The 27,973-nt window shown below is 36.8% G+C and overlaps 1 protein-coding gene across 1 annotated transcript; it reads left to right on the top strand.

The window, feature by feature from the left end:
* Positions 1-12,758: 12,758 nt before the first annotated feature.
* LOC141333510 (uncharacterized) lies at positions 12,759-27,226 on the top strand. The gene is made up of 2 exons (XM_073838535.1): positions 12,759-13,399; positions 26,302-27,226. Exons 1-2 carry the CDS (start codon positions 12,760-12,762, stop codon positions 26,982-26,984), a joined length of 1,323 nt encoding a protein of 440 aa, XP_073694636.1. The 5' UTR covers position 12,759; the 3' UTR covers positions 26,985-27,226.
* The last annotated feature ends 747 nt before the right edge of the window (positions 27,227-27,973 follow it).

Genomic DNA, 27,973 nt, shown 5'->3' with positions numbered 1-27,973 from the left:
GTTTTCTTTTTGTCATCATAATTTGTTAATTAAGCTAATGAAATATATTTATTGTAGGCCTATCTTATGTTTTTTTATTTATATTATTATTTCATTTATTTATTTATTTATTTATTTTTGTCACTGTCAGAAATGCTGCAGGTGCGTGAATTTTATGTGAATCCAGGTTCTGTAACTTCTGTTGTTGATCTGTTCTGTATGTTTCGTTTGCACGTTAAAATAAACCTGTGATTTTTATTTTTAAAGGATCACAGACACGGGTCAATTTTATTTTTATCTTAATGGCAATTAAATATTATAATCTTATAATATTAATGGATAAAAATCGGATAAATAGCGGCGGTTGTCGGTCGGGAAAATGAACCGAAATGAGCATAGGCTATTATATAAATATTTTATCTATGAATTTAACAACACTCACCAGTATTAGACTGTGTTGGGGGAGATTAGCCTCACTCTGTGCCTTCCTCGGGTCTCTCCTCTTAAGCCAGCTCAGGTTGAATGTGTTGACCAAACCTTTACAGAGTCCTATGGCACGCGCTGTCCGATCTTTGTTGCTGTCCAGACCATGGGACACAGCGAGATGGAGGTTGTGACCAAAGCAATTGAGCCATGGCCAGCCAAGATCCCTTGTTGCAGCAACAATGTTAGCACCATTATCTGTAGTGATGCAAACCAGTTTGTGCTCATCCAGTCCCCAATCTGCTACAGCAGACTTCAGGTTTTCTCCAAGGGTGTCAGCAGTATGGTTATCTGGGACATACCTGGTCTCTAAACACTTGGAGTGCAGGCTCCAGTCAGCACTTATATAGTGTATAGTCAAGCTCATATAGGGGGTCATGTTTGAACTTGACCACATATCTGTAGTGGCAGAGAAAAATTGGATGTCTTTGATCTCGTTTAGTAAGTCATCTTTAATGCTGTTGTACAGTTGTGGAATTGCCGTTTGTGACACATATGTTTTCCCAGGCAATTCATACTGGCTGTCAAATGTTTGCAGCATTCGTCGAAATGCCGGCTTTTCGACGATACTAAAGGGCAGAATCTCTTTAGCAATCAAGCGAACTACACTGTCGGTGAGTGCACACCATTTTGCACTGTCCTGTTTGTACTTTGTTTGTCGACTAAATGCCCCAGTTATGGTGCACTGTCGGGAAGACGAAGACCCGTCTGTTGTAGCTTTTTTTTTTCCCCATCTGGGAAAACTGCAACGGATGATTGTGTTTTAGGTGCATGTGCATGTTTGTTGTGTTACCGGATTTAGTCGATACTGTTTTACAACAAATGCGACATACCGGCTCGCTAAGGTTAAGTGGTTCACCACGGTCATTCGGTTTGAATCCGAAGTGCTCCCACACGGCAGCTGTCGCGTTTGGCTTTGAAACCAATTCCATGTCACAACTTTGTCTCGTCTTTTTGCTCTTCTCTGCAGTCGCCTCAAGCACTCCCGCCTTCCCGCACAAAGTCCATGTGACTGACAAGCGCCACCTCCCCACACAAAAGACAATGCAACTGACAAGAGGGTTCGCTTCTCCTACGCTAAAGAAACGAGAGTTGTCATTCAGTCGCGGATAACAAACAAGTATGCAAATGAAATTATCGCAGCCGGAAAAATTATCGACGTCATTTTTTTTATCGTGCGATTAATCGATTTATCGACTATCGCGTCAGGCCTACATTAGTGTACCAGCAACAATGATGTGTCTACCATTCCTGTCAGCGATAACATTGATTGGTGAGAATTGAACTTTCTTATTAATGAGAATGGCAACTTCTCTAGCTTTCGAATTAAAGTTTGAGTGAAAGACCTGTCCTACCCAAGGGCAATATAACCTATAATGATCTATAATGCGAAGGTGAGTCTCCTGTAAAAATACTATATCAGAATTTAGACGTTTTAGGTTTGGTTAAATGTAACTCTTTGACTGAAAGGACACATGTTTAATAGCTAATTATATATATAAAAAATGCATTTAAAGCTGGAAAATATGCCCATTATCACACACTAATTTAGGCTGTTAAATGGCATATTCCTGTTTTTGACCTGCAGGTGTCACCAGCGCTTTATTTATTTAGACATAATTTTAAGTTGACTAGTACGAAATAAAAATGTGTATACACTATGTACATTATTTACAATACAATAACTGTTGTAATATATTCTACATTAGTTAATGGTATGTAATTAATTAACACTTATACAGAATTATAATGTTTTTGTTGAAATAAGTTATTACAATTAAATATTTATGTTAAAAAAAGGGTAAGAGAGAGGGGGAGGAAAGAGAGAACATTATAATGACTAGTGATTCAATGTTTAAATTGGAATTGATTAATGATCCTATTTATGTTTAACATATTTGTAGCATTAAGATCATAGCAGCACTAAACATTTGTGTTTATGTTAGAGAGGCGATAAACACATCAGACTTAATGGTTGTTTTCTGTGGGTCCCGTAAATCACCAACAGAACGCAGATGGTCTTCAGATAGATATCAACTGCCAATTAGCCCACTGCACATAAACACACTTCCAACGGGTATTAATATATGAGCTCTTTTCCAAAACGCTATAAATCCATTTGAATAGTTTTCATGAAAATGATTTTTTTTTTTACCTAGACCCATACATTTAGTTAATATTCAATTTATCCTGTTAAATTGGTCTGTTGGCTCAGTCTGAACATGTTAAACAATGATTGTTAAATTAAACAACAATATTGTCGATTATAAATTCAAAGTTTTTTTTTCTTTTTTCAAAACGCTACAAATCCTTTTTTTTACAAGAAATTGTTGGTTTATGTAAAAAAAAAAAAAAAAAAAAAAAAGAGAGAACATGCAGCATATGACATCAGGGACTATAAATTACTATAAAATTAATATAAATCAAATATATACAAATGCATGAAATAAATAACAGCCAAATAAATAATAACATAAACTAAATAGTAAAATAAACTATATATTTTATAATTTCATGTTTCAATATTTTCCACCACATAAAACAAATCATTTTAAAAGAACACACTTACAAATACCATTAGATAATAAAAATACAATGTTAACATTACATTCAAATAATTTAGAAACACATTTAGGCTAATAGTCATTCAGTGCCGAACCTGTAAAAAGTAATTACAATATTCAATAGGCAAGTAATACATTCAAAGTCTTTTTTTTTTTTTTAGTAAAGTGTCAAACCTGTAACAAGTAGGACCAATTTTTCCACTACATATGCTTAAAAAAACCGAATTATTAAAAATATTCAAAAATGATAACGATATTCAATAGGCAAGTCATTCAGTAATACACTGGCATTCAGCAGTGTCAACCCCATAAACAGTAGGACCATTGTCTGCTATACCTAAAACAAATCACATAGTGTGTGTGTGTGTGAGATGTGCTTTGAGTGTGTCAGAGGAGAGTGAGAGTGAGTGTGTGCGTGTATGTGTCTGAGAGAGAGAGTGTGTGCGTGTGTGTGTGTGTGTGAGAGAGAGTGTGTGCGTGTGTGTGTGAGAGAGAGGGAGAGAGAGAGAGTGTGAGTATGGATCACTCTGCATCTTCCTCACTATGGCCTGCATTGTCAGTCACCTGATACAGTGCATCATCATAAAAAGCCCTCACCACATCAGACACACCTATTGCTCCTAACAGTGCCAGCACATCGTGCTTCTTTGCAGCCTTCACGGAGCTCCGCTTTGGAAGTAACTCTGGTTTCAGGTCAGCCCACCGCTTGCCCCGCTTTAATACACTATGGAAACAATACTCCCCATTGTAAGCCATCTTTAAACCAACCTTGTTGGTACTCAAATCAAGCATGCGTGCTTCACTGATTTTAAAGCTCTTCTGAGCCTTAACACACTCTTTTGTGGCTGACCTGTAATCAAACGCTTCCCAGTCTGTCCCATAAATGTGAACGTGGCCGAATTGCTGGAGGATGGTATGGTATTCCTGTGGAAGCAGAAATGGTCAATTTTCCTGATCTTCTGCTCAATTCTGCCAAAGACTCGATCTGCTGGGAGAAAACTGTGGCCCCTTACTGGAAAGGTGTGCTCTATGCGAAGGTTGGGAAAAAACTGACGAAGTTCCATGAGCATGGACACCATGTTCATGTTTTTGTTTTGCCCAAAACAAGAGTCGCTGAACAGCAAAGGCCCCGTGGATCTGCTGACTTTGTCCTGAAGTCGAACCTTGAGGCAGTCACTCAGCGCAGAAGCAATCATATTGCTGTCTTTGCTACTCTCATTCTCCTGCCACACATAGAGATGGACATCATCTTTTTTCTGGTGACTGTTCTCACCATGGTGCACAACAACACCAAACAAGTACAGATACATCCGCCGTGAGTAATAGGCTTTTCCTATTGGGGTTTTTGGAAGGACCATGTGTTGCATCATATCAAAACAGAGGGTCACATGACTTTCAGCAACCCTGCCTAACAAGTCATAAAACATGCGTGCTCTGCGACGATGCAAGATGAATGATGCAGATTCCATCTTCTTCTCTGTCTCAGTTAGGTTTGGATCTGTGATCCTAATCTTGTGCTTGGCACAATCAGTGCATCTGTAGCTGGGTGACCGAAGCCAAGATTGAAATCCTTGGAGAACACAGAGTAATAGAGAGAGTAGCTGGTCTGAGCATGGTTCTGAGCCTCAAAGAGTTCATGCATCTTGTGCACATTCAGGTCACTGGGGAGATACTTGCGGCCTGGTGCTCCTCTGCGCCCATAATGGCTGGCCCTGCAGGTGAAAGACTGGATGTGCTCAACAATGAGTTGCCTTCTCCTGTTACGCTCCTCACTGTGCCGTGCACCGCCTCTTCTCTCTGGGCGAGCCTCTGCAGTCTCCGCATAATATTTAGCCACCCGGGACACGCGGTCTTTGAAAGTCTGTGAAAGTAAATAGTTTAGATTGTCATACATTGATCAAATCCAGTATGAAATAAACAGAGTTACACACAACTAACTTGCTATAGTTAATGTTAGTATCTGCACTTCTGTTAGGAAGAAAATTTTATGTTAAAAGTATCACATTCTCACTGATATGTGATAATAATGAATTTCTCTGAATTAATTCAGTTCCACTTCCTGTAATTGCAATTCAATTCAAAATTTAATTCACTGAACAGGGCTCTACGCTAAATAATCCAAAAATCGGATAAAAAATTAGCCTTCCCATTACAAGGTGAAATGTGACTCCTTAAGCCCCATTCACACTACACGCGACATGCAGCTACTAAGCGACGCGATCCCATTCATTTCAATGGAGAGCCGGCGATTTCCGCCGACTAGAGCGACAGCGGCCGTCAGCGACCGTTGGCGACCGGATGTGGGCGTGTCCAGCGACGCGACAAAGTTCAGAATCTCTAAACTTTATGCAAATGAAGAGCGACTTTCGGGAGCGACAGCCAATAGGAAAGAAGACGATAGTGCTCGTGATCATTCTCCTTTCAGCTCCAGCAGTGATTGTCCTGTTTTATATGACATGTCCATGCCCACATACAAAAATAATGTCAACTGCATTGAAATGAATTGTAACCTGCTTGTCTTTGTTTCTAAAGTTGCTTTGGATAAAAACATCTGTTAAATGACGTTACTAAGCAACCAGTAATGAGAACGCCCACTAGCGACCTCATCGCCAGCCTCTGGCGACATGCAGCGATAGAAGTCGCGTACTAGTGTGAACGGGGCTTTAAGGTGATTTACAGGCGATTTATCCTTTGTTTTTACCTTTTCGTGTTTAATCAGGCTCAGAGGTGACATGAGTGCAGTCAAATTCATAAATTCATGTTGGGATTAATGTTTAAATATAGTTTTAGATGTGACTTGTTTTACTGTTGACGACGAAACCAGCCAATAGTGTTATAGTCAGACAATGTAAGTCACTTAATAATAACTTTGTGTTTATTTAACTGCTGTATTAAATTAATATCTCATTTACAAACTCCCTTAAAATTATTGTTTCGCAATATCACAAAGCTCTATTATAATCAACAAAGTTCTCTGTACTGCATAATCGATCTCTTATTTACACTCTGTTTATGAAAGGATTCGTGGGATATGTCCGTGATACATTACTCAAAAACATATAGAAACACAAATATGCTGATGGGGTCAGTTGCACAGGGTGCTTCTAAATATTTTTTTAATAGTTGCACGTAGTAATTTTCAGTCGCAAATGCGAGTGATATGGTCGCACTCATGGGCGACATTTGACTCTTGAGTCAGGGGGGGCAAGAAAAAAAATCAGATGTAAGCATTAAAACAGTGTCCTATGGTATTGCAGCACATCAAAGCAGTCAATTAAAGCGCTGCACTTCAGCCCGGGCCGATGGGCCCTGACTTTTTTTTTACACCCCAGGGCAACGGCTTCGGGCCAATTTTCACGTCATAGTTCAGACCCGGGCGGCATCGGGCCTGTTTTAGGCTTCTCCTTATTTTCATAATTTAGACATCCATCAATTATGGTGAAGAAAAAAATGTCGCGCTGGTGGAAACAACATGAAACTTCACTTTCGCTTTCACTTTTGAGACCGACTGAGACACAGTAGTGTGCTTTAGCACAGCTGAATCTGCGTTCAAGCGCACACAATAGGCTAAAACTCGCCCCAAGCACCGGCAAAAATAAATAACAATGAATGTGTCAAGGAAAGAGTAAGGACATAAATGAATTATTTATTAATTAATTTGTGTATTCTGAGTCAGTGTCGCAATCTCCTTTTTGGACGCGCCTTCAGAGAGAAATTCATCTTTACGGATTACATAAAAGAGTTTGTGCTTTTGATTTGTTTTATTTCGTTAAGTAATAATTTAAAGCTTTCTATAAATGTATTTATTATGTCTGTGAGGCATGCATTTCGCTTCATTTTGTTAAGCACTCCTGTTCAAGAACCAGACGGCAGAAAGCACATAATTTTTGTTTTCTTTATTTTATAAAAATGCTGTAATGTTTTTTTCGATGTATTACTCTTGCGCTGCCCATGGATCCAGTTCAGTTACAAATCAGAGTCCCACATCCACTCCGGTCCCAGTTCAAAGTGCAACGTGGATGTCAAATTTTCAGATTCCATGGGGTAAGATGACACCAAATTTAAGAACATGTCTTGCACAGGGAAAGCGACCTGAAGCCTCAGATAGGAGACACATGGTTAGAATGATTGTTGAACCCATCAGAGAGGTGTGTTTAAATCCAACCAAGCGGCAATGTTCAGAAATTGCACAGTCAGTCATTCAGAAGTATCAAAACAGTTTTAGTGACAAAACAGAAGAGGGGGAGCTAATTGGGTGTGGGTACTACTCATTGTTGTGTCAGCTGAAGACAAGGGTGGAACATCTTAACCGAAACAATACAATGGCTCGACTTAGAAAACCAAAAAAAAAAAAAAAAAACAGGGGATGAAGTAGATGATAGCCAACCCTCAACATCTAAATCAGCTAAACTGGATATGGTTGTGTGAACTGGAACCCTGCTGAACTTCCTGAAGGGGAAACTTTTGAGTCTTTAGAGTTGAAGAGAAAGGAGATGCATAGTCTCTTTTCCCAAGAAGGACCTCGTGCTGCTGAACGCAACAAAGTCCAAGAATTAATGAAAATGACTTTCATTGCACAACGTCACAGCATTAATCAAGTCAAGTCACCTTTATTTATATAGCGCCTTTTACAATACAGATTGTGTCAAAGCAACTGCACAGTATTTAAACAGCACAATAGTGTGTAAGTAACGCATTAGTCATCGTCAGTTCAGTTCAAATAGTATACGATATCGCTGGAAAGTGTCCCCAACTAAGCAAGCCAGAGGCGACAGCGGCAAGGAACCAAAACTCCACAGGTGACAGAAATGGAGAAAAAAACCTTGGGAGAAACCAGGCTCAGTTGGGGGACCAGTTCTCCTCTGGCCAGACCAAACAACAGTTTGTACCAATGTCTGATTGTAGAGAACTCATCAGGATCCTGTGGTGTAGCGCCGATGGCCGTCAAGGTTGGCGAGGTCTTTATTGGTGATCCGCCTTGGAGCTCATCTGGTTGACATCCACGGCTATTGAAGTCATCTCTAGGTGGTGATCCATGATCTAAGCTGGGTACGGACTGGATCCGGGGGACTGGAGTGACCATCTGATCTGGATACAGGCTGGATCTGGTGGCTACGGTGACCTCGGAATAAGAATGAAACAGACTAATATTAGCGTAGATGCCATTCTTTTTACGATGCAACGAGTGCATCAGGTGTTATGGGAGGTGTTTTCGGTTCCGGTTGACCTAATTAATGCAGCCTAACAATCCTTTAACGGATTTGAATTATAGGAATGTGTTAATGATTTTATGTGTAAGCTAGGTTAAAGAGATGTGTCTTTAATCTAGATTTAAACTGACAGAGTGTGTCTGCCTCCCGAACAGTGTTAGGTAGATTGTTCCAGAGTTTAGGCGCTAGATAAGAAAATGATCTGCCGCCGGCAGTTGATTTTGATATTCTAGGTATTATCAAATTGCCAGAATTTTGAGAACGCAGCGGACGTGAAGGACTATAATACGATAGGAGCTCGTTCAAGTACTGAGGAGCTAAACCATTGAGGGCTTTATAAGTAATTATCAAGATTTTAAAATCTATACGATGTTTAATAGGGAGCTATTTAATAGGGAGCTATTAATGCCAGCCCTCCACCCTTAATTGGTACTTAAGAACCAATTAGGTGTCTTAAACCTCTCAAATCATATAAACTACTTTTATGCACTTGTAACTAAAGGCTTGGTTGAATGGACATTTTTTGACTGAATTTGTTCATTAACTGTTTAAAATGCTGTAAAATGAAACTCTTGTGTATAAATGGCTTGAACAGTTGCTACTATCAGCAAACTTTTTATTTTAATTTTTTTTTAAATTGTTTTAGGACTGAATTTGTTCATTAATTATTTCATTGAATTAATTGCTCATTTGATGAAAATGTTGTAATATGAAAGTATGTATAAATATAAATGTTTCTGCAGGTTTGAGGAAAAACAGAGTTTGTGATGAAAACAGAGTTCAATCTGCAAGAATATTGAAATGTTATTTTATTTTTTACAGTCAAACAATAAAAACATTACACAAATGTCATTGCTTGTTTTTATTATTTACTGGCCCCTGATTAAATACAGTACTTTAGAGTTTGTGCAGTTTCAAATGGGCAATGCATGTCAAGGCATTTAATACATGTCATCTTTAATTGTATTAAAATATAATACTAGGGGAAAGAGGAAAATTTATTGTATATTTTACAATAAAAATATACTTTACTGTAAATACATTTACAGTAAGATACATATTACTGTAATATATTAAAAGTATAATAAATATTACTGTAAATATAAATACAGTATTATTACTGTAAATTTAATTTACAGTAAGTTACTGGCGAACTGCTGCCAGTAAGTTACTGTAATTTCTACAGGAAATTTTTAACAGTGCATTTTCTAAATTCTTGTGGCCATTTTAAGCATACAGTCTCCTTCTGACATATGTTTATCATTACATCAAGAATATCTTGAAAGTGGAGGGTTGAGCTCACCTAAAAGTTGAAGTCTTGCACCTGCAAAGATGATTTGTGACTGTCACAAATAGTTCAAAGTCATTCATGATAAAACACAACATCTACAGTACAAACGTGTGACACTTCAAGCCTCCGAAAAAGCTTCCATTCTGCAGTTTAAAATCTGAAATTGGATAAATGATGGATAACTGTTATTGTAGTTAAATGTTTAAATAAATATATAAATAAATGACACACAAATGTGTGTGTGTGTGTGTGTGTGTGTGTGTGTGTGTGTGTGTGTGTGTGTGTGTGTGTGTGTGTGTGTGTGTGTGTGTGTGTGTGTGTCTATGTGTGTCTGTGTGTGTCTGTGTGTGTGTCTGTGTGGCTAATTGGCAACTCATGTCTATGAATGTGCTCAGAACTCTGTGTTCTGTTTGTGATTTACAGGACCCACGAAAAACATTAAGTCTGATGTGTTTATCAACTTCCAACCATAAACAAAAGTTTAGTGCTGCTATGATGTTAATACTACCAAATATCTTAAACATAAATAGGATCATTAACTAATTCCAATTTAAACATTGAATTACTAGTCCTTAACTGAGTAATATTCTCTCTCTTTCCTCCTCCTGTCTATTACCCTCTTTTTCATAAACATAAATATTTAATTGTAATTTCTTATTTCAACAAATGCATTATAATTGTGGTATAATTGTGTTAATACAGTAATTTACACAACACATTAACTAATGTAGAATACATTACAACAGTTATTGTAAATGTACATAATACCTATATAGAGATTGTGTTTACAGTGTACAGACACACACACACACACACACACACACACACACACACACACACACACACACACACACACACACACACACACACACACACACATTTTATATTTCATACTTGTCAACTTAAAATGATCTCTAAATAAAGAGAGCGCAGGTGACACCTGCTGGTCAAAAACAGGAATATGCCATTTAACAGCCTAAATTAGTGTGTGATAATGGCAGGCATATTTTCCAGCTTTTAAAGCATATTTTATATATAATTACTTGCTAAATATGTTGTCCTTTCAGTCAAAGAGTTACATTTAACCAGACTAAAAATATACAAATTATTAAATTAAAAATGAATGAATTATTAAATTCACCCCTGCTGAAAAAACCAGCATATGCTGGTTTTTTCAGCAGGGACTAAAGAGTAGCTACAAGCTTCAATATTACAAAAAGGAAAAAAAAGAGATAATTATTGTCGATTATTGGTAAAAGTATTGTAATAATGAAACAAACTAATGCATTAATCATGTTAAGTTCATTCTTGTATGCATGTGCAGAATAAGCACTCATGAATTAGTCACATTTTCAGGGCTCTCAGAAGTCATCATAGTTCGGTAAAGTAAACTGCAGCAAATATATTTTTGTGTTCTCATTCGCCACAATAGCAAAAGAAACACACAAACAACAACAACAACATCCATGATAGTGTTTCAGTGACTTTCCCAAATAGGGGAAAAAGGTAAATAAATAAGGGTTTGATTAGTCAAAAGAGTGTATTGTGTCAGATTTACAGCCACTCCTTCAGCCTTTGTATAGAAACACTTATGCAGCAGCTTTAACTGGTTTTATGTATGAATGGCAAGTTAAGAAAACTCAAAGTATAGTATTTTAAATGTAGCCTACATTAATTTTAAAAACGAAAATATAAATGTTTCTAGATTTACCATGCTTCTTGTGGAAATGCACATAAACACATCAGTGTGTAAACGGGACTTTTATTTTGGTCTGGTTATGTGACGTCATAAAGCGGCACCCATAGTCCTGCATTTGTTGTGATTCGACTGAAGAAAGGTTTGTGCTTTTTAAGTTTTTTAATAAATGCAAACTGCTGTCAATTTAAACGTTTTTACAAGATACGCAAAAAAAATCAATCTTAAGTAACAAGGTGCTTAGTTATTTTTGCGAGTAAAGTGCACCCTCACATTAACAGAAAATGTGCGACTCATTTTGCTCCTTATTTGTGAATCAGTTCATTGTTCAAGTAGAAAGTGAGAGAAAATGCGAATCCGAATCATCTGAACCGAATCAGTGGTGAAATGATTCAGTGATTTGAATCGTTTGAATCGACTCATTCACTGACAACAAACTTACAAACACAAACATGTGTAGTGCTAACTTTCACAAACTGCTAATGTTTTCATGAAAGTGTAATCTATTAAATGTTATGTACAAATAATTGAATCCCAGAACGAAATGATAAATGCCTAATAATAACTTTATGTGTGTAATATCTGTTTTAGTATTAAGGTAATTTCCCATTAACTATTACTCTGAGTGAGTCTCTTACCAGTGCACTGACCGCTGTAGTGAACACATAGAGATTTAGTTTGCATTTATTTTTTAGAATAATTTACTTTCTGTTAATTATTCTCATCTTAAACAGGACAAAAGTGTCCCAAGACACAGAAAAACCCCTCCTGAATCAACTGAGATCCACGTGACACACTATTATAAAGATGGTGTTAATTAAAGAGGAGAGTGAAGATATGAAGATTGAAGAAACATTTAGAGTCAAACAAGAAGAAACTGAGGAACAAACAAAGATGGTGTTTATTAAAAAGGAGAGTGAAGACATGAAGATTGAAGAAGCATTCAGAGTCAAACAAAAAGATACTGAGGAACAAACAAAGATGGTGTTTATTAAAAAGGAGAGTGAAGACATGAAGATTGAAGAAGCATTCAGAGTCAAACAAGAAGATACTGAGGAACAAACAAAGATGGTGTTTATTAAAAAGGAGAGTGAAGACATGAAGATTGAAGAAGCATTTAGAGTCAAACAAGAAGAAACTGAGGAACAAACAAAGATGGTGTTTATTAAAAAGGAGAGTGAAGACATGAAGATTGAAGAAGCATTCAGAGTCAAACAAGAAGATACTGAGGAACAAACAGGTTGGTTTCATTCTCAAAGCTGAACTCATTTGATCCTTATTAAAACGTCCAGCTCTAAAAATAAATAAATTATATTTTTGAAGAATGTCTTATCAGTCTTGTAATAAGTAGTTTTATTATTGTATTATACAATTGCTCTTTTTTTCATCATTATCACTTTAAATATTGGGAATATGTTTTGAGATTACATTTGACTCAACCTTTAATAGTTTAGTGTGTATAAGATCTACATTTTTCTGGGAGCAATTAAAAATGGAGTTAATTTTGATTTTGTCCTTTTTTTTGCATTAGACCTGATGACACTGAAAGAGGAGAGTCAAGAACTCAATGAAAAGGAGGATGATCTCCAGCATGAGAAACATGATTTCATGTCTGGAGAAAAATCATATTGTTGGTCACATACTGAAACAAAACAACAAAAGACGGCAAAAAGAAGTGTTTTTACCTGCCAACAATGTGGAAAAACTTACAACAGAAAGGGTAACCTTAAAGTCCACATGAGAATCCACACTGGAGAAAAGCCTTACAGCTGTCAACAGTGTGGAAAGAGTTTCATTCGAAAAGGAAACCTTAATTATCATATGAAAGTTCACACTGGAAAGAGACCCTTTGTCTGCCAACAGTGTGGAAAGAGATTTGCTGAAAGAGGAAGCCTTAAGGCCCACATGATCATTCACACTGGAGAAAAGCCTTACACCTGCAAACTATGTGGAAAGAGCTTCAATCTAAAATCAAACCTTAAAAAACACATGAACATTCACAGTAGAGAACATTTTTTCATGTGTTCTCAATGTCCACAGAGTTTTAAACTTCAACATGACCTTGATGTCCACATGAAAATTCATTATGGAGAGAAACCCTTCACTTGTCAACAATGTGGAAAGAGATTCACGGAAAAAAGAAGCCTTCAAACACACATGAAGATTCACACTGGAGAAAAGCCTTACATCTGCAAACTATGTGGAAGGAGCTTCAATCGAAAATCAAACCTTAAAAAACACATTAACATCCACACTGGAGAAAATCATTTCACATGTTAATGTCTGAGGAGTTTTATACTTAAACATGAAAACTCATACTGGAGTGAAACCTGTCATGAATGTGGAAAGAGTTTCACTGAAAAAACTAACCTTAAAAGACACATCAGTATTCACACTGGAGAAAAGCCTGATCAGAGATTTGATGGACATTGAGTAGCTCTTTAACTTGTACAATCACACCAAAGAGATTAGACTACAGTTTGTCATGTGATTAACTGATTAAAAAATGAACTGAATTTAACCCTGCTAAATTCAAATATGCTTTTGTGCTTTGATTGGTGCTGAGCCAGAGATGGACATGTTCAGTGCTTGTGTATCGGATTGAAAATGTGCTTCCACTTGTTATACTTTTCTCTCTGGCCCAGATCTTGACGTATAATGAACTGGTTCCAGTAGGGTCATTAGGCTATGTTTACACTGCAGGCTAATGTGGCCCAAATCCTGTTTTTTGTTTTTTACATTTTTTTTTTGCTCATGTGACTCAGATCTGTTTTTGTCATGACAGTGTGAACAACACAAACCGTATGGAATCTGATCTGTTCAGTTAAGATATCTGCCACTTCCATATGTGGTGCTAAATCCGATACAGATGTTTTGCAGTGTGACCGCAGTGTGAACAGTCACCTAAAAGATTTTACACACTACTCAATGTTATCAGTTGCAAAAGGTAGTCAGTGGAAATGTGAAGTATTACAGTTACAACTCTATATACAAGCAAAACTGTCTTTTGTCACATTCTTGTCTTTTATTTTTCATATTGCCTGCGCGTAATTCAGCTGGCTTCCACAGCAGATCAGTTTATTATTATTAAATGCATAATCGCTTACTTTATGTCTTCTGTTCTTCCTCTTCATGATAGAGTGCTGCAGAAGTGTTGCCAAATCCACTGTATCTTCGCAGAATTGGGCTACTTTTTCCTCTGTTGCCGCTGGTTGTTTTCCAACTTCATGGCTTGACCCAACCTCTCTAACGTGATATTTAACTCTAACGATCAGATAGATATAATTAAACCAAATTGTAGATTAGATAAAAAAGACAAAAAAAAATAGCTAAAATAGTAAATAGATCAAATAGATCAAATAAACTAAATATATGTGCAGTGTTTGCAACTAATCTTAATGATAAATTTCCTGAGTAACGTTCATGTCCACTGCTCACATTTAAGGAAAAGTTTGCAACTGTTAACTTGTGAAAATGACAAGTAACTCCCTGAATTGTAATTATGATGGTTTCAGTGGAGCACTGGTTATTTGGACTACTTATGCATTCAGTCGGTCTGCTTTTGTCTGACAGAAGTTTTCTCTTTGTTTTATTATAGCAGCTGTATTTTCCTGTTTAAACATTATGTTTCTCCTCTTTACATTTCTATTAGAAGATATTGCTCAGTTGGTGAAATGTATGCTGCATGGGTTTAATCCTTTAATCTGGTTTGTTTGTAGCAATAGCCAAAAATACATTGCATGGGTCAAAAATTTTAATTTTTATTTTATGCCAAAAATCATTGAGAAATTAAGTAAAGTTCATGTTCCATGAAGATTTTTTGTAAAATTCCTACTGTAAACATATCAAAATGTAATTTTTAATTAGTAATATGCATTGTTAAGAACCTAATTTGGACAACTTTAAAGGTGATTTTCTCAGTCTTTTAGATTTTTTTGCATCCTCAGATTTCTGATTTCAAATAGATGTATCTCAGCCAAATATTGTCCGATCCTAACAAACCATACATCAATAGAAAGCTATTTATGTTTTTATATAATTCAAATAATCAGCCACAAAACAGTGTTTTAATAATTGATTCACATATCTGCAGGAATATAACATCTCAACTGCAAGAATATATCAATAAAGCCAGTTCAGAACTGCAATTTGCTCATATTCTTTGTTCAAAACAATTAGCATAAAAAAATAAAGCAACAATATACCAGCATAAAGATTATAGCACAACTACAATCTAGCAAGTTTGTTCATAACTGTGGTATAACAATAAACCTTTGATCACAACTGCAACAATACTTCAATAATTTGTTTATAACTGCAATAGTTAAAAAATATAAAAAAAAAAAGATCATAACTGCAACGGTTATTATATACAACTGGCTTCGACACAGATCGTCATGTGTAGTTTGACATGACATTTTTGTTTGTTTAATTGTTGAACAACAAAAGAGTAAACTGATATTAAATGTTTAAATTAAATGTAAATTAATTAGATTTTTTTTCGTGCATACGCAATTCAAGGTGCAGCACCGCCTGCTTTGCGACACTCCACGTCAATTAACGTCAACAAATTAACAAACGCAATAATGGAGAAATCAAGGCGGTGGCACACAGACAAGATAATTTTTAAAAAGTTTGGCAAGACGAGTTTTTATTAACTATGTCTAGTTTGCAAAAAGTCGGTTGCTGTTTTAAAAGAGTACAATATCCGTCGTCATTATGAAACTAAACATTCTGCAGCTTTCTCAAAGTACAGCGAAAACAGAAGGCTAACAAGCTGCTTGCTAAACTTCGACTCGAACAGAGCGCGCTGCTACGTCCTTCAACAGCACAAGAAAGCGCCACACGGGCCAGTTATCAGATTTCCGCTCTAATTGCTAAAAGTGGAAGAAACTTCGCTCCTGGAGAGTTCGTCAAGGAATGTCTTGCAGTGGCTGCAGAACCGAATGTTCTCACAAATTAGCCTGTCAAGAAATACTGTCACCCGATACAGAGGACATGGCTCAAGACATTGGCGAGCAAATCAAGACAAAGGCAATTTCATTCTCTGCCTATTCAATAGCCTGCGACGACAGCACCGACATAACCGATTCCGCACAGCTGTCTGTATTTTTGTGTGGTGTTAATGAAACTTTTGAAGTGACACAAGAGCTGGCTGGCATTGAGACCCTTTCTGGTACTAAAGGACAAGATCTCTTTTTTGCTGTTGAGAGAGTGTTGGAAAAAATATAATTAAAGTGGTAAAAGATGGCTGGCATTACAACCCACCAAACACAGAGACGTCCAAAAGACGTAATTTTGACGTCTTTGCCATACGTTCAGAAGACGTCCACTGAGAAGCCAGAATGAAAGTTTTTGCGACGTCTGTTTTAGACGTCTTTTAAGTGTGCAATAATGACGTCCAAGTGACATAAATATTGAACGTTCAGAAGACGTCCACTGAGAAGCCAGAATGAAAGTTTTTGCGACGTCCGTTTTAGACGTCTTTTAAGTGTGCAGGAATGACGTCCAAGTGACATACATATTGAACGTTCAGAAGACGTCCACTGAGAAGCCAGAATGAAAGTTTTTGCGACATCCGTTTTAGACGTCTTTTAAGTGTGCAGGAATAACGTCCAAGTGACATACATATTGAACGTTCAGAAGACGTCTACCGAGTAGCCAGAATGAAAGTTTTTGCGACGTCCGTTTTAGACGTCTTTTAAGTGTGCAATAATGACGTCCAAGTCACATAAATATAGAACGTTCAGAAGACGTCTACCGAGTAGCCAGAATGAAAGTTTTTGCGACGTCCGTTTTAGACGTCTTTTAAGTGTGCAGGAATGACGTCCAAGTGACATGAATATTGAACGTTCAGAAGACATCCACTGAGAATTCCAAATGAAAGATTTTGCGACGTCTGTTTTAGATGTCTTGTAAGTGTGCAGTAATGACGTCCAAGTGAGATAAATATTGAACGTTCGGAAGACGTCCACTGAGAATCCAGAATGAAAGTTTTTGCGACATCCGTTTTAGACGTCTTTTAAGTGTGCAGGAATAACGTCCAAGTGACATACATATTGAACGTTCAGAAGACGTCTACCGAGTAGCCAGAATGAAAGTTTTTGCGACGTCCGTTTTAGACGTATTTTAAGTGTGCAATAATGACGTCCAAGTGACATAAATATAGAACGTTCAGAAGACGTCTACCGAGTAGCCAGAATGAAAGTTTTTGCGACGTCCGTTTTAGACGTCTTTTAAGTGTGCAGGAATGACGTCCAAGTGACATGAATATTGAACGTTCAGAAGACATCCACTGAGAATTCCAAATGAAAGATTTTGCGACGTCTGTTTTAGATGTCTTGTAAGTGTGCAGTAATGACGTCCAAGTGAGATAAATATTGAACGTTCGGAAGACGTCCACTGAGAATCCAGAATGAAAGTTTTTGCGACGTCTGTTCTAGACGTCTTTTAAGTGTGCAGTAACGACGTCCAAAAAACATAAAAAGTGAACATTCATAAGATGTCTTTTTAAACATGTTTTTATTGCTGACCAAGCCACATCATTAGTTTAAAATGACAAGAGATTACTTAATGTTTAATGAGTTTTTCAGCAAAATATTGACATATTTACAAGCTGATATAAATACATTATAATAGCTAAACTGAAATTCCACTACACTGGAAATAAACAAAAATGCCTTACAGTACTCATACAAAAGTCCTCAGTTATTTTCCATTAAATCTAATTAAAGAAACACAACAGAAATAAACAAATGACATGAGATTACTTAAGACAAGAGGAAACTTAAGTTCTTCAGCAAAAACAAAAAACAAAAACAACAACAAGCTGAGAGAACTAAATTATAATATTTTAATTAAACTAATAGTTCATTTTAAAAAATTTGGTCTGACATGGGGGGGGGGGGAGGGACTGTAAAGTCATGCAACAGTCCTTAGTTAGTGTCCACCCCTGTGTGCCATCCATCTCCATTCCTCCCCGGGGCATGTTTGAGATGTTCTGAGGCATGATGCTTTATTGTCGCCTCTGTAACTTCTTTGTTCCATGTTATGACTGCAGCTGCAAGAGTAGAACGAAAACAAAAATTACAAACATGTAAAGAAAACAAGTGTACATTACACTGCAGTATGAATGTTCAGTTAGTATTTTTATGTGAAAACATTAAGATCTGTTAAAATCTCTCCCGTCAAGAAATCAAATTTAAAGGAAGCACTATGCAGAATGCAAATACTGCAAAATAGCAATAGGTGGAGGCTGGCACAACATCCAATTTCTCTCAATAACTCTTAGACTTGTCTCTAATGTTCCATTTTTTTCGCTGACCCAAGTTAATCATTCTATAACAGACCTGTACAGACCTATATATGTAACTTTACTCAGAAAAAAATCACAGGAAAATCTTATATGAGTGAGTTGGTGTTAAAATTACATGGTTAAAATGGAGAAAATGCTGAGTACCCTTAATTGCTTCATAAGTTTTAGTCGTCTCCAGAGGAAGATTCTGCTTCTTTCCCTTCCCCTTCATATTGAATTTTGCCATCAACTGGTTGGTAAAGAGCCTAAAAAACAAATGCACCATTTAAATTAACATTAAATGGATAGTTCACCCAAAAATTATACGATTCTCATAGTTTTTCGTCTTCAATAGTTTGAAATGAGTTTATTTCTTCTTCTGAACATGACGGTTATTTTGAAGAATGTAGGTAATCAAACAGTTGCTGGTCCATAGTGATTTCCTTAGTTTTTTTTTTTTTTTTTTGTCAATGTGGACCAGCAACTGTTTGGTTACCCACACTTAAAGTATAAATATATTTTATTTCTTCACCACAAAAAAGGGCAAACTATGAGAAGAAATGTAACAGGATTGTCAAGTTCTGTGTGTTGGGATACTGTTGCAAATACCTGTCAAGAACTTTGTGGACACAATCGCTCACTTCTTTCCCTCCAATTCTTGCAAGTTGCAACACCTTTAAAGAGAGGGGTTAATATTCCTGTCATGTTAGAAAACATTAGACTCTAACTGGCTTCACTGATATATGACAGAGGAATATTGATAAATAAAACAAAGTTTAAGATTAGACCACTTCCAGAGTGTGTCTTGTAAATCATACCAGGGACATTTGGCCTGCTGTAACACTTCTGTTCGTTCCCCTGTTTGTTTACCCTGTTTTCCCTCTGGACTTTTAATTGAACTTCATCTCCCATGATCCTTTGTATTGCTTCCCACCATCTTTGATTTGCCCCACACCTGTTTGCAATCCCCAGTTCATTTGTCCCGCACCTGATCCCTATTATCCTCCACTATTTAAGTCTGTCTGTTTGTTCCGTTATTGGTCGGTTAGAGTTGTGAATCTTGTTGTCATTTTTATGTGGTTTTTCTGTTGATGTATATTGTTTGATTAACCTGTATTGTTCCATTGGACTTATTAAATCATCTTTACGCTCTTTCTACTTGTAACACCGTCCCTCTGTTATCGTATGCTACATTTACATCTTACAGCATAACACTTCTGCTTGGTTCATGTCTTCTATAATCCTGGTCTTACATAAATAATTGCATAGGGTTGCACAATTTTGGGAATAAACAGGTGGGAATTAATAAAGGTTGTTGACATTTAGGCTAGTAACAGAAGTAAACTGCCAGGTACGTTTACACATATGATGAATATGTTTTGGTGACAGATGCTTCCACAAACAGAATGAAAGTGACAAGATGAGATACAGATAATACAAAAATATATAATAATAAGTGCATTAAAATATATACAAAAAATATTTAAAGCAAAATGAAAAAAAACAGAATAATACACAATATATTAAGTACAAATGCATGGAAATGTAAATAATGTGTGTCATATACACTGTAATAAAGTGTTGTCCATTGTAAAACTGTTCAAGAGATTTATTGCCTGAAGGAAAAAATGTTCCTGTGCTCGGCCGTTCTGGTGCTCAGAGCCCAGCAACAGTTTGAATAGGGAGTGTGCTGGGTGTGAGGGGTCCAGAGTGATTTTGCCACCCCTTTTACTCACTCTGGATTAGTATAGTTCTTGGAGAATGGGAGGGTCGTACCTGTGATTTGCTCAGCAGTCCGGACTGCACTGCAATCTCCTAAGGTCTGATTTGGTAGCTGAGGTAGTTATGAGTGCACATTTGGTGACTGCAGCGTAGATCAGTGGGGCAGGTTGAGCTTCCTCAGCTGGCGAAGGAAGTACAACCTTAGCTGGGCCATTTTCACAATGGAGGTAATGTGAATGTCCCACTTCATGGTGGTGCCCAGGAATCTGTTAGACGTTTAGATACTGAACCAGATGTGCATGTCCACAGATGTACAAAAAAAGTCCCAGTTAGACGTCATATACTGAACCCGATTTGCACGTCCACAGACGTACAAAAAAGTCCCAGTTAGACGTCAGATACTGAACCAGATTTGCACGTCCACAGACCTACAAAAAAAGTCCCAGTTAGACGTCAGATACTGAACCAGATTTGCACGTCCACAGACGTACAAAAAAAGTCCCAGTTAGACGTCAGATACTGAACCAGATTTGCACGTCCACAGACCTACAAAAAAAGTCCCAGTTAGACGTCAGATACTGAACCAGATTTGCACGTCCACAGACGTACAAAAAAAGTCCCAGTTAGACGTCAGATACTGAACCAGATTTGCACGTCCACAGACCTACAAAAAAAGTCCCAGTTAGACGTCAGATACTGAACCAGATTTGCACGTCCACAGACGTACAAAAAAAGTCCCAGTTAGACGTCAGATACTGAACCAGATTTGCACGTCCACAGACCTACAAAAAAAGTCCCAGTTAGACGTCAGATACTGAACCAGATTTGCACGTCCACAGACCTACAAAAAAAGTCCCAGTTAGACGTCAGATACTGAATCAGATTTGCACGTCCACAGACGTACAAAAAATGTCCCCGTTTGACGTCATATACTGAATCAGATTTGCACGTCCACAGACGTACAAAAAAAGTCCCAGTTAGACGTCAGATACTGAATCAGATTTGCACGTCCACAGACGTACAAAAAATGTCCCTGTTTGACGTCATATACTGAATCAGATTTGCACGTCCACAGACGTACAAAAAAGTCCCAGTTAGACGTCAGATACTGAACCAGATTTGCACGTCCACAGACGTACAAAAAAAGTCCCAGTTAGACGTCAGATACTGAACCAGATTTGCACGTCCACAGACCTACAAAAAAAGTCCCAGTTAGACGTCAGATACTGAATCAGATTTGCACGTCCACAGACGTACAAAAAATGTCTCCGTTTAGACGTCAGATTTTGAACCAGATTTGCACGTCTACAGACGTACAAAAAATGTCCCCGTTAGACGTTTAGACACTGAACCAGATTTGCACGTCCAGTAGACTTCTAAAAGTGGTTCTGCACCGACAGACGTTATACAGACATTATTTGAACGTCTCTCTGATGTCACGTGTTTGCTGGGAACTGACAGAGCGCCGGCAATGGTAGGGAGGAAATCTGGCCTTTCTACATTAGTGTCTCAGAAAGTCAGTGAATGTGGAGGAGAAGTTGTTAGGTACCACTGCATTTTACATCAAGAACAACTATGGGCTAAATCTGTCAGGCTTGTGGATGTGATGCATGATGTCGTCCAAATTGTTAACAATAGTCGCTCCGAGGCGCTTTCTCACCGACAGTTCAAGGCACTGATGGAAGAGATGGATGCGCAATATGGTCATGTGTTGTACCACCAAGAGGTCAGATGGCTCAGCAGAGGAAAAGTTCTCTGGAGATTTTTTGATCTGCGTAATAAGATCAGAGTTTTTCAGGAAAGCAAGGATGGTAATATTCAAGTGCCCACTGATAAGAAATGGCTCTCTGACATGGCTTTCCTTGTGTATGTAACAGAGATGCTCAATGTTTTGAATGTTCAGCTCCAGGGAAAGGACCAGATCAGGGCCGCTGCTGGCCAAATGGGTGCCCTAAGCAAAATTTTACTTTTGTGCCCCCTCCCCCAAATATTACAGAAGTAAAAATAAAATAAAATAATATAAAAACACAGACGGCCATCGACGCAAGACCACGAGAACCAGATGAGTCCTCTCCAATCTGACTTTGTGGCAACATGGAACTTTTGCGTCTACAGTATGTTAATATTAGTCTGTTTCTTTCTTATTCTGAGGTTGCTGTAGCCACCAGGTCTAGTCTGTATCCAGATCAAATGGTCACTGCTGTAATGTAAAGTTGCTTTGAAACAACTTGTATTGTAAAAAGCATTGTATAAATAATTTTGACTTGGATGTTTTGATTGTATATAAAGATGATGTCTGCCAAGTCTTGGCTCAGTGTAGTTTTTTTTGTTTTTTTGCACTAATGTATTCCCTTATAGTATACATACTTAAATTTTGTATAGAAAGTACTGTTAATCTTAAAGAAAACCTTTTTTTCTTTCTTTTTTTTTTTTATTGATCCACTGTGTTTCATATTTATTGTTATTATTTTTAATATTATCAATTATAATTAGCATTTTAAAAAGGGATTTTGTTAAACATTTCCTCGTTTTTGCTGTCTTTGCTTATTTGGTGAAAAGTCTGATAAGATAGTGTAAATGTTATATTTTTAACTAAACAGACCACTTATTTTTATTTATGTTTTAAAACATTTGTTGTATTTCAATAAATACTTAAGAAAACCCACATGTTCTGTCATTATTACCAGTGTTTTTGGTACGTCTTATGTAACTTTATTGCTTTGAGTTTGATGAACTTAAACCATTTAAGGCAATCGGTTTCCTCAAACCATTTAAGTAGCAAAAAGTTGATAAGACTTAGTTGGATTTGTTACCTGAATTCAAACTGACTGAGTGGAATAAACTTACATTTTTAAAGTTGAGTTTACTCTAATAATTGCCTAAGCTAATGTTAAAAAGAATAAGTTAATTAAACTCAATGTATATGAGTTTATAGTACTCATATTTTTGGGTTACCAAACTTAAATGGTTTAAGGCAATCAGTTTCCTAAAACGGTTTGAGTTACCGTAACTTGTCGGGTTTTACAGTGTACTATAGGGGCCAAAATATAACTTTATTCAAATAAAAGTAATTACACAAATAAATTGTATCATTTATAAATTACAATTGTATCTACAGAAAAAAAAAACAACAACTAAAATTACACTTTAAATAAAAATGTTTAAAATGTGAAATCTTAATAAAATAAACAATAATAAACTGAAATAAAATCAACACTGTCATCTGCTGGAGCTTTCCAAAGTTCAAAATTTACAATAAAGCAGACTTTGACAATAAAGCAGACAAGGGTTATGATGTCCACATATTTTTGTTGAGGAAATAAGAAAGATTTTGTGGATATTTTAAACGTTTGGTCAATATTAAACAAGGAATTTGATCATCATGTAAGTGTAACAACTGCATTTGGAGCCCTTTTCAGGCATTTCTATTAAAATTGTAATGTAAACTGTTAATTTTGTATTAGATTATGTATTTTAACATTGTTATTTAATGACACCATATGGTCATTATTAATCAATAATCATAATTGCCTCTGCGTTTTAATATAATGCATTTTAAGTCACTGTTTTTACTTAGATCTGCTTGTATTCATATTAAGAAAGATGCTTTAGTCGTGAAATTATTACCGACATTAAAACACATAAAAAAAAAAGTTTCACAGGATTATGAACGCACCTGAAAGTGATGCACGGGCTTAATCTTGGGCTTTTTTTTTCTTTCGTTTCTCGGCGCCGGACTGTTGATGTCTCTTTCCAGGACCAGGCATATTGTTCATTAATTATTATCATCATTTTTGGCCAAATAGGCAGCCGTAAACAGAGGTGAGGGCGCGTCGCGGCCGTCGCGGCGCAGATGCTGCACTTCATCACGTGTGCTTACTAGCCTACTCTGCGCTCACCGTAAAATGCAATATACGTTTATATTTTTATATTTTTGTTTATTTGTATATGTATATTATTAATATTAATTTATTATTATAATATATAAAAACGATTTTTTTTTTGAGCAGCTGGGATGGGGCCCCCCTGGGAGTTGGTGCCCTACGCAGACTGCGTACTCTGCGTATAGGGAGCGGCGGTACTGCACCAGATTATCACCCAGCTGATGCTGTCTCTGTTTGGCAGATCCTACCTCTGCGAGCAGACTTTCAGTCTGATGAACTTGAACAAGAGTAAACTCAGAAGCAAACTAACTGACTCTCATCTACAAAATATCTTGTCTTTGTCTGTAAGTCAGCTACAGCCCAATCTTGAAAAATTTCTGAAAAATAAGGACCAGTTTCATATCTCTCATTAGGTCACAGACATTGCAACTGAATGATTTTATTATTCCTCACAGCTTGACTAGTGTGTCTGGCATTGAACTGTTTAGGGTTGCCACCCATCCCTTAAAATACGGAATCGTCCCGTATTTGAGAATAAAATTTTGCGTCCCGTTTTAAATCAATACGAGACGGGTTTTGTCTCATGCAAATCATCCCACAAGCATTTTATGAAGATGCCTCCTTTGCTACTTTTGATTGGGTAATACTTGATGTCATCGTTAGTTTGATTGGTCTTTTTGACTGTCCAGTGAAAAGGGCGGGTCTTTTAAGCAGAGTCTGCCAAGTGTTAGCAGAGAGTAAAATATAAAAAATGTCGTGTGACAAAATGCCTCCATCGAGCATCATTTCCGCAGCATCATTTCCGCAATGACAGAGCAAACAAAAATCAAAGCACAGTCAGACAGTTCTTTGTACTCCAAGTCTCTCCCGAAGCAGACATTGCAATGACAGTATAATTATTATCAACAATATTTAGGTTAATTGCTAAATAGTGTTAAAAATGTAACCCAGAATGTCAAAACCTAGCTGGAGTATTTTTTATTTTTTTTTTAATTACTGTTTTCTCCATGAAATAAAGAACAGTCTGTGAAAATAATAAAAACATTTGACCCTGGACCACAAAACCAGTCATAAGGTAAAATTTTACACAACTATTATGTAAGCACTATATAAAAGCTCAATAAATAAGCTTTCTATTGATGTAGGATAGGGCAATATTTGGTCGAGATACATCTGAGGAATCTGAGGGTGCAAAAAAGTATAAAGTAAAAGTATAAGTTCCTGTTTGTTCCCTTCTAATGTTTGTTGTGGAATTATGACAATATAAATATATTATATATCAGTATGTGATTAAAGGGATAGTTCACCCAAAAATGAAAATTTGATGTTTATCTGCTTACCATCAGGGCATCCAAGATGTAGGTGACTTTGTTTCTTCAGCAGAACACAGACAAAGATTTTTAACGAAAACCAGTGCAGACTGTCAGCCATATAATGTAAATGAATGGGCACCAAACCTTTAAAAGTAAAAAAAAAAAACATGCACAGACAAATCCAAATTACACCCTGCGGCTCGTGACGATACATTAATGTCCTAAGACACGAAACAATCTGTTTTTGCGAAAAACTGTACAGTATTTATATAATTTTTTTACCTTGTTTTGATTTTGTTTCTTCAGCAGAACACAAACAAAGATTTTTAATGAAAACAGGTGCAGTCTGTATTTGTTAAAAATATTAGTTTATGTTCTGCTGAGGAAACAAAGTCACATACATCTTGGATGCCCTGGGGGTAAGCAGATAAACATCAAATTTTCATTTTTGGGTGAAACTATCCCTTTAATTACTGAAAAGTTTCTTTTAGTCTATTGTTAGCACTAGTCTAAATGTTTATGGCTGTTGCTTTGTGCCGTTGAACTGGTGTTAACTAGTATTTTTATTTTTATTTTTTTACCTCAGACCTGATGGCACTGAAAGAGGAGAGTCAAGAACTGAAGGAAACAGAAGAGAAAGATAAGAATGAGAAATATCACGATTTCAATAGCGAAGATAAACCAATTGGTTGCTTTCAAATTGAAGAGAATTCCCCACCAAAAAACCCTCAAAAAACACAAACTACAAACCTCAATCCCCACTCGGTAACTCCTATTGGAGAGAGCTCTTTCACCTGCCAACTGTGTGGAGAAATTTTCAATCGTAAAGAAAGCCTTAAAATCCACATGAAAACTCACATTGAAAAGAAGCCATTCATATGCACTCAGTGTGCAAAGAGTTTTACACAGAAAAAAAACCTTAACGTCCACATGAAAACTCACTCTGGAAAGAGACCGCATGAATGTGATCAGTGTGGGAAGAGTTTCATACACAGGAAAACTCTTAATGTCCACATGAGAATTCACACCGGAGAGAAACCTTACTCCTGTCCTCAGTGTGGAAAGAGATTCGCCATTAAAGGAAACCTTAAGATTCACATTAGAAGTCACACTGGAGAGAAACCGTTCACATGCAATCAGTGTGGAAAGTGTTTCAGAAATAATGTTAACCTTAATAATCACATGAGGCTTCATTCAAGGGAGAACAGTTTTAAATGTCATCAGTGTGAAAGGAGTTTCACAGACATGAATCACCTTGAGGATCATGTTAAAATTCACATCGGAGAAAAGCCTTTCATGTGTCATCACTGTGGGAAGAGTTTTACATACAAAGCAAACCTTGAGAATCACATGAGAGTTCACACTGGAGAAAAGCCCTTCACCTGCCCTCAGTGTGGAAAGAGTTGCACGATTAAAGGAAACCTAAAGGTTCACATGAGAACACACACAGGAGAGAGACCTTACAAGTGTCTTCAGTGTGAGGAGAGTTTCACATATCAAAGCGACCTCAAACATCATTTGCAAACTCATTCTGGTGATGAGGTTTAGAAAACACAATGATTACTTGTATTAACCCCTTCTCGTTTCTTCAGGTATCTACAGGTATAGAATTACGTTAAAAGGGATATACTCATTTTCAAATTTACCAATCCCCTAAACATCTTTATATTTGTATGACATCTGATCTCAATTTAAAGGGTCTTGTTTCTAGATTTGATGAATATGTTAATAACTCAAGGGTTCCTCCTACACAACATTTGAAGATATAGGTATAGATCTTTCAGAGCACACTTGGACCGAGGGCCTTTCAGGAATTAGGTGTTGCAATATTCTTGAACCAGGTTACATTCTATAGACCCCTCTGTGTCACCGCAGTGTATTAAAAGTCCAACGAGGGAACCAAACATTTGTAAGTTCTGGTGTGAATAGTTTTTTTTTTTTTTCAAGGGTATTCAAGACTGGTTTTCCTCATGACTCTGTTGTTGCTGTATTGGGCTGTTCTCCATATTTAGAGACCATAGTCCCAATCAAACTCAGGCAATTCAGTATTTGATGACAATAGCAAAGAAGATGAAATTAAATTACAGCCTTATTAAATGTTTTGCTGAATCATCACACAAGGGCATGGGTTTGTTTTGAAAGTTGATCTGTAGTTTATGATGAAGTTCACATCAGATTTACTTGCCATAAATTCAGTCTTACACTCTAAAAAGTGCTGGGTTATTTCTGTAAACACATTGCTGGGTTAATTGTGCTGGGTCAAAATATTGGGTTGTTTGAGGTACTGTAAACACACAGTTGGGTTGATCATGCTGGGTCAAATGGACTGTAAGAGGTTCTTTCACTATGAACACCTGGGTTGGGTTATTTTGACACAACCGGTTTATTTATTTTTTTCACTTCATCAAACATTCTGGATTCTTCACTCGTCTCGTCGCCAGGCGGTCACGCACCTCGCAGCAAGCAGGATTATAAGGTAATTTAAGTTTATAATATGATTATATAATTATTTACCTTTATTTTTAATAAGTTGTGGT

The sequence above is a fragment of the Garra rufa genome, chromosome 4 (genome assembly GCF_049309525.1).
Source record: "Garra rufa chromosome 4, GarRuf1.0, whole genome shotgun sequence".
Taxonomy (NCBI): Eukaryota; Metazoa; Chordata; class Actinopteri; order Cypriniformes; family Cyprinidae; genus Garra; species Garra rufa.
This window is presented reverse-complemented; position numbering and strand designations above follow the sequence as displayed.